The sequence below is a fragment of the Pteropus vampyrus genome, unplaced genomic scaffold, assembly GCF_000151845.1.
Source record: "Pteropus vampyrus isolate Shadow unplaced genomic scaffold, Pvam_2.0 Scaffold126, whole genome shotgun sequence".
Lineage (NCBI taxonomy): Eukaryota > Metazoa > Chordata > Mammalia > Chiroptera > Pteropodidae > Pteropus > Pteropus vampyrus.
Window position 1 is genome coordinate 3444825 of NW_011888907.1, and position 7433 is coordinate 3452257.

Sequence of the window (7433 nt, forward strand, 5' to 3'; positions counted from 1 at the left end):
CCTGCCGTCTCAGGTCGGCTGAAGATAGCACGTTGCTGGTGCTCGGGTACTTGAGTAGATTCTTTTGTGCTAAAGCGAAGGCATTAAGCAGAGGGTCTGTAGGCCCAGGACGCAGGCTTGTGTGGCAGGGAAGGTAGGAGGACGTGCAGGGGCAGGACCCCTGAGGGCCACCCAGGAACCTAACTCCTGGAGTCAGTTATTTGCAGTCAGCTCTCGATTCGCTGTGCGCGGAAGGATTTCAGGGCGGTGCTTCGAAGAGCAAGAAGCTTGTGGGGCTGGTGCATTAACTCAAGTAAACAGAAAGAGACCCAGGGGCTCTATTGGATGTAGGAACCAGGAGACTCGTGAATGGCTAAGAAGTGCCAGGTACGGGAAAGAGGTGAGGATGAAGTTACTTGTGGATTTGGCAGCGTACCTCTTTATTAAACTCTTCCCCGCGCCTCTGTGGACCAGGCAAAAGCAGACACTCTCGGGTCTTGGAAGATGCCTTCAATAATGTAATTTCTTAAGTGGTTCAAAGAAGGGACTGTGTGTCTAATGGAGAATGAGACCCAGCTCAGCTCCCTGCGGAGCCTACCCTGTGACATCTGGAGGAGCTAAGGGAACAGTGTTGTGAGCAATGGTAAAAAGAACTTGGGTTATTATGGCTGCCACCACCGGAGATTCGCACCAAGGGCAGCCACATCTCTTTCTGACCCAGTGGTGCCTGGCTGTCAGCACCCCATCCTGTCCCACATACACTGCTTGTCCCCCTTCTGAGCTGATGTACCCAAGGATGGAAGGAAGCCACTCCTAGGTACACCCTTTATAGTAACAGAGTCTTTTTATTGATAACTTCCCAACAGCAACTGTAAACATCGGGTACAAAAATATTCCGTTAAACTCTGATTTCCAAGGTGATTCAGCTTGCTCCACGGAGGCCCCAGGATAGGCCTAAAGGGCCCTCAGGGTCCACACCTCTGTTCAGAGAAACGTGAGCCTTATGGCTCAAGGCTGAGCAAATGGGCAGCCTGTCTTGAGCTTTCTATAGCTTTTTCAGAAACCTTGAGATATCAATTAGAGAAAGTATTTAATACTTTCATTGGAGGAAGGGGCAGGGAGTGGGCTGGGGTGAACTCAGACATGATCTTGTTCTACCTCAAGGGGGTCCTGAGGGATGCTGGGGCAGGAGTCGTCTGGCTTTGGTCTCTGGGAACCTTTAAGTGTTGTTCAGTGCAGACTTCAGGCCTGCCTCTGGAAAGGCTTCCTTGCACCCAGCCCAACAATTCCAGCTGGTGCTCATCCCTGGCCTGGCACAGGGTCTACAGGAGAGGCAATCAGTGAGGAAGGAGTAGGAATGAGACCCCCAGGAATTCCACACCCCTTATCCCCCAGGGAGCCCAAGAATAAGGTGGCAAAGCTGACCATCTTGAGGCAGGATTACCTTCTGCCACATCAGACACATGAGGAGTGCTGCCACTGCCCTGAGACCCTTTAGAGCGCCTGGGAGCAGGGCTACTCGCCCAGCATCTCCTCATCGTCTGTCTGTCTGCGGCCGTTGATGGCAGGGGAGTCGGGCTGGACATGGGACAGGTCCTCAAAGCCAGGGCTGAGGGAGGGAGAGACAGTGTCGGGGCTGGTGTCACAGGAGCCTGTGCTCTGTTCCGAGGTGGCGATGGTGGTCGTGGTGCTGGGTGGGATGGGGTCTTCATCCTCATCCTCCAGGAGGGATGCCTCTGGGACATCTGGGTAAGGAGGCCCAGGAATTGGTCAGTCACTGTGATGAGGGATTAACTGGGCCTGTGATCCCTGACAGCCCCACCCTGCATAGGGCATAACTTGTCCCATTTTATGGAAGAGGGAACTGAGGCCCAGGCAGGTAAGAGGCCTCCCTTTAAGGTGAGGCAAGGACCCAGGTTCTCTGGGTCAGGCCAACATGGGCCTTAGCAGAGAGCCTGAGCCTGGCTCTGCCTTCAGATGTGTCACCTGGGCCAGGATTCTCACTTGGCCTTGCCTCAGCTCCTTGCTTGATAAACTGGGGCTGATGATGACAGCATTGCCTCTGTACCTGTGGTTATCAGCAGCCCTTATGTGGGGAGCTACTGGCCCATTCAGCACATGGGGTAACCAAGGCTCAGCTTGGGAGGATGTTGCACTTCCTCTGACAAGTCACTGTCCCTTAGGGCCTCAGTTTCCCCCTGTGTAAAACAGGGACACAGCCCCCAACTCATGGGTGTCTGTGTAAAATGGGGACACAGCCCCCCAACTCATGGGTAACAGCCTGGCTTGTAGGGGTATATGGTGCTCACTGGGACAAGGATTGTCATCATTCTTATCTATGTTCCACTGTGCACCTCCCCACAGGCAAGGGACTTTGGTCCCAGCACCCGTGCTGCAGGTTGCCAAGAAGGCCAGGCCAGCACCCGCACCCCCACCCCTATCCCAGGTCTCTGGGCCCACCAGTCCCTGAGGAGACCTTCTGGAAGCCAGCCCTGGGCTGAGGGTGCTGGCATCCAAGGGATGCAGAGGTCAAGACATGGGGCGCAGGAACCCTGGGTGACACTTACGGCTGAAGGCCTCTGGGTGCTGCCTGGCCAGCTTTCCTTTCAGCATCCTGTGGGGTAAGGGAAGGCACATAGGCTGAACCTGTTGAGTGGACATGCTAGGCCCAATGCAGGGCAGCAACCCTTGTGGTTGGCTCTAGGTGGGTGGGCAGTGGGAACCCCTCCCTCACTGCTTGTCACATTCTGCTCCCATGCTGGAGGGAGGCCAAGGCACTTGGCCCTTAGGACCTTGCATCCTCTGGTTGGGCACCAGCCACCCAGCTGTCAGTTTCTGTGCGTCCTCGGGCCTGGATTGGGGCACTTGCTGGGCCCTCTATCTGTAATGTCTTTCTGACTTCTAATCCTCATCTATCTGGACAACCTTCTAGGAAGCTTCTCCACCCCTTCCTCAACAGCTGCTCTGGGCTACTTGTCTCAATCTGTCCCTCTGTCCTAGGGAGTGAGGCCCATCGGGGCAGGGAATGCTGGCTGCAATCTCATTTACCTCTTCAGAGAAGACCTAGGTGGAGGGCTAGGGAAAGAGGAGGATTGCCTTTCACTATCGACTCTTGCCTGCCTTTTCTGCATATGTTTGGTGCTATGTTGCACTTTTTGAAAGATAAATAAAATTTAAATTCAGAAACTTAATTTTTATCCCAGAGTTCAGATGTTTTTGGATGCTAAGTACATGATGAAGCCTCATAAAATAAGTGAGCTGGATCTCTCTCTGTTGGCATGTTACATGGAACACCTGGGTGGCCCTCATTGAAAAGGGAGGAACCAGGGCTTGGAGGGGAAGACAGAGGCCAGCAGGGCCAAGCACTCACCTGATCCTGCGGAAGATGCTGTCCAGGTCCCGCTTCATCTCCACCAGAGTCTTTGTATGGTGCAGGAAGCGCTCGCTCATCTGCTGCAGGCGGACGCTTGATAGGTTGTTGAAGTTCACCAGCATCTCATTTGTCTTCTCAAAGCGGTCTAGCCTGGTGGCAGAGAAAGGGCCCCAACCCCTCTGCTCAGCCTATAGGACCCTGCCAACTGATCATGCTAAGCCCTTTCCTAATCCATGACCTTTTCATGTGCTGTTCCCTTTTCCTACAGAGTTCTGCCTGGTGAATGAGCCACCTAGCAAACTCCATTCAAGTGAACCCTTCTTGTGTAGCCTTTACCCCCTCCCTCAAGCAGATTTTACTTCCCTGACTCCCCTAACCTCAGGATGTTTCTCTGGCACAGCCCTGACACCATGGGGCTAGGAAAATTTGTGTCTGGTTTTGTCTCTCCTCATGTTGGGAATTTCCCAGGGTCAGGTCTGAATGTGACCTAAGGAACTAGAAGAAAGATGGGTGTTACTGAAACCCAGACATACCCAGCAATCTGTCACAGGGCAAGTGCTGTGCTGTGTCATAAATGGAAGGAAGAGCCTTTGGCTTAAAGACACAAAAATGAAGCCCTAGGAGACTACACTTCTACCCTAAGATTGTGTCAGCCCTTCTTCCTCACAGGTCAGGCCAGAATTAGAACGGGGCTGCAATGGTTATGGTGCCAAGCACCAAGGAAGGCAAAAAGGCATTCACGGCCCTTCCAAGAGACCTCAGTTGCTTGCAGACAAACAGCCTGGACTCTCAGAGACCAGGTTTCCAACAGGAATTCAGCCTACCTGCTCCCTTATATCTCCCAGCAGCCTCTTCTTATCCCAACTCTTCCCCACCCCAGGCCTTGGGACAGGAGCTGCTGCAGCCCCTTACCCCAAAGCCATCTGCAGCTGTGAAACCAGCTCAAAGCCCTGCTTCCTGTGCCAGGCCTTCACCTCCAGGCCAGGAAGGAATTTACTTTGGAGCCAGTGAGGCTGGGGTCGGGGCAGGTCTGACAAGAATGCTGGCTGGCAAGTGTTTTTTTTCCCATGCCCGGGCCTAGGATGCTTGGCCACTGCTCACATGTTCTTCTGGGCCAGGATGATGGCGTTGATGTCATCCACATTCACCATGCTCAGGATGCGGCTGCAGAAGACCCTCGAGGCTGAGTCCGGGGGGTCCATCTCTTCTTCCTCCTCCGCTGCCTAAAACAGGAAGGAAGAAAGTCTTCAGTCTACACCAGACATTGGGGGAATATAGGACAGAGAGGAGGAACCAAGAACCCCACAGGCTGCTTGAAAGTGAGTTAGTCATGCCACCTGAGCCTCAGCTTTGTCATCCTGGAAATTTGAGGGTGTTTCAAGAACTACAAGAGATCATCTTGTACTCAAGCACATCAGAATCCCATTCCCACTCTCTGGCATCTACTCTCCATGAGCCCAAGGCCACTGGCACCTTCCACCTGCCCAGATCTGCCCAACTCCTCCCATGCCTCCCTGCATCTGCCCATTCCCACTTTAAGGCCTTTGTACCTGCTGTCCCCACTGGTGGAGCATGCATGGCTGCCCTTTCAGATTATCACAACCTCATGTCTTCTCTCCCAGGAGGTCCTTGGTCACTCTCATCACTTCACCTTGTTTTAATTGTTTCACTGGCTCATCTCTGTTTGAAATTATCTTAGTTTTCAGTTGACCTGTTTGCCTGTCACCTCCACAGCACTATCGGCTCCAAGAGAGCAGAGGCATGTCTGTCTCGCTTGCTGCTCTGTCTCCAGAGCACAGCTCAGAACATGGCTTACAGCAAGGGATTGCCAGAATTTCACTTGGCAGAGGCAAACAGGATCGTTCAAACTCAGCTCTGCCACTAACTTTTAACAGTAAATTAAAGCCAAGAATTACAGGTACTCAAAACCAGGCAGGCTATAGGCTCCAGCACCCCCTAGATGGCTCTGGGGCTCTTAGCGTCCCTGGCACACAGATGACGATCCTAGTGGGTGGGGGCTTCCTGTATCAGGCCAGGGCAAGAAAAGTCACAGCTTCAGTACTGACTCTACTGGTAGGGGACTTCAGGAAAAACCCAGAATCCCGGCATACCTTGGTTCTATGGCCCACACATTTAATGGCCAAGAAAAGCCCACTTGCCATTGGTTTAGATACACAAACACACGATCAAGAAGGGCTTTCAAAGCCCACTTAATCCACCTTGCTCTTTATTGAACACCTACTGTAAGCTAAACGAGGTACTAACTTTATATATGGAAACTGTAACCCTTATTTACATGTGAGAAAACGGAAGCTAAGAGACTGAGGCACTGAGCCATTGTCACATAGCCAGTGAACCTGAGTCATAACTCAAATGCCCATGGTCCACAGGAACCACAAAGGTGTGAATCTATACAGGTGTTCGCTAACTACCCATGATAGGACAGCTGTTGCTGCTTAGAGCAGCTTCTTGCCTGACTTCTCATTTTCATCCAGAAAGAAAAAAGAAAAATGCAAGCCCGATCCTGTCTGATCTCAAAAGCTAAGCAGGGTCAGACCTGGTTAGTACTTGGATGGGAGACCACCTAGGATGACCAAGTTCTGTAGATGTAGAAAAAGAAAAACGGATGTTTTTTTCCCTGTGAAATCACCTCATTTACAAATGTTAGCAACTACTTTTTTACCCACCATGGAAGCCAAGAGTATTTGTGCCCTGAATCTGGTTTAGCTGTTTGCAGCCCCGACATGGCTTCTGGAAGTAAAGTGCCACACCTGATGAGATTCTGCCTGCCCGCCCAATAACCACTGTTTATGTGCCAAGTACAGACACTCACAGTCTCTACAGTTCTAAAAAACCATGATCATGTATAAAGAGGATACTTGGGCTCAAAGGACAGAGTCATGTAGCTAGAAGCCCACAGCTAAGCCTGGCAGGTGCAAGATTTGGGCCTGCAGGAAACAGTTCTGCATCAAAGTTGGGCTCTTTCCTTTCCTGTGCTCTTCTCCCACATGTGAGGGATTCAAGGCACACCCCTCCATCCCCAGCTACCTCTGTCAGGAAGCCTTTCCTGACTAACAGCTAGTCTGGACCACATAAGGGTGAAAATGACCCAGCAAGAGTTCTGGTTCCTGCTCCAAATATATTTATTAGTGAAACAGACAGAGAGGGAGGTTGTGTGGGCTTGGGAGAGTCACCTCACTTCCCTGAGTTGGTCTTCTCATCTAGAAAACGAGAATAACAAAGAATCAGAATCTCACAGTACTATGTGAGAACTGAAACCAACAGTAATAAGACGATGATCTCGGAGCAGGCTGTTTCTCCAAGGGAAGCGTGAAGAAATCCTAGGGCGGGGCGCTGGAATCAGCGTTTTGACGAGGACTTCCCTGGTGCTCCCAAGAACATGAGCAAATTTAATCCCTAATCACCCCTACGAGGCAGACACTATCATCTCTGAGGGCAACTAAGGCTCACGAAGATGGGCTCCGTTGCCCAAGGTCAAACAGCGAGGCAGAGAGGCACCGCGATTGTACCCAGATCATTTAACATAATTTAATTAGGCGGCTCAAGCTTAGCAAAACCCCGGAGTGGGGGCGGGGCTCGCATATCCCCTCACGCCGCGCCCTTGAAAAGCAGGGAAACTAAGGCCTAACCAGGGCAACGCACGGTTCTGGGTGACACGGCACAGCGTGAACACAGGCGGCCCCAACTCCCGCAACCGGGAGCGGGATCCACTGAACATACGGGGAACCTAAGACCGGTCCGCAGAAGGGGTGCCCAGATGTGGCCAGCAGCACGTCCCACCCCCCGACAGCCCAAGGATCACGCTCGACCCGGTCCGGCTCCCCAGCAGCCCCAACAGTCCCAACCCCACCCCGAACTCGGCCCCGGCGTCGGTGGCAGCAGCACCTGCACATCTGGCAGCCTTGCTCGCGCTTCCGGGATGGCGCCCGCGCCGCCGGGACGTCACCACGCACCATACGTGCGAGTGCGCGTGGCAGCGACGCGTCCGGGGCCTAATTGTGTGCGTGGAGGCGCGGCAGGAAGGGGTGGGGCTTATGTGCAGCTTCTGTTCCCTTGTACG

General features: G+C 52.7%; 1 protein-coding gene across 8 annotated transcripts; it reads right to left on the reverse strand.

Annotated features, from left to right (window-relative positions):
• Positions 1–804: 804 nt before the first annotated feature.
• Positions 805–7392, reverse strand: KXD1 (KxDL motif containing 1). 8 transcript variants are annotated; one of them, XR_896277.2, is made up of 7 exons: positions 7259–7309; positions 6547–6573; positions 4454–4575; positions 3350–3502; positions 2547–2593; positions 1424–1724; positions 805–1301 (listed from the first exon to the last, which is right to left on the reverse strand). XR_896277.2 is itself a non-coding variant. In XM_011366778.2 (7 exons), the coding sequence occupies exons 2-7, from the start codon at positions 6571–6573 to the stop codon at positions 1279–1281; spliced, it is 705 nt and encodes a 234-aa protein (XP_011365080.1). In that variant the 5' UTR covers positions 7259–7315; the 3' UTR covers positions 805–1278. The 8 variants fall into 8 exon arrangements, 7 of the variants coding, with proteins under 7 accessions (XP_011365080.1, XP_023390257.1, XP_011365077.1 ...); XM_011366778.2 differs by having other exon boundaries at positions 1424–1756; positions 7259–7315; XM_023534489.1 differs by having other exon boundaries at positions 805–1588; positions 7259–7315.
• Positions 7393–7433: the final 41 nt, after the last annotated feature.

What these genes read in the sequence shown, in the direction of transcription:
- KXD1 (XM_011366775.2), bottom strand. Translation starts at nt 6,573, where the DNA reads ATGAGAAGACCAACTCAGGGAAGTGAG. An exon ending in ATCCTGGCCCAGAAGAACAT is followed by an intron (nt 3,503 to 4,453) that starts GTGAGCAGTGGC and finishes CTCTGCCACCAG; the next exon opens with GCTAGACCGCTTTGAGAAGA. An exon ending in GCACCCAGAGGCCTTCAGCC is followed by an intron (nt 1,757 to 2,546) that starts GTAAGTGTCACC and finishes CCCTCATCACAG; the next exon opens with TGACTGACCAATTCCTGGGC.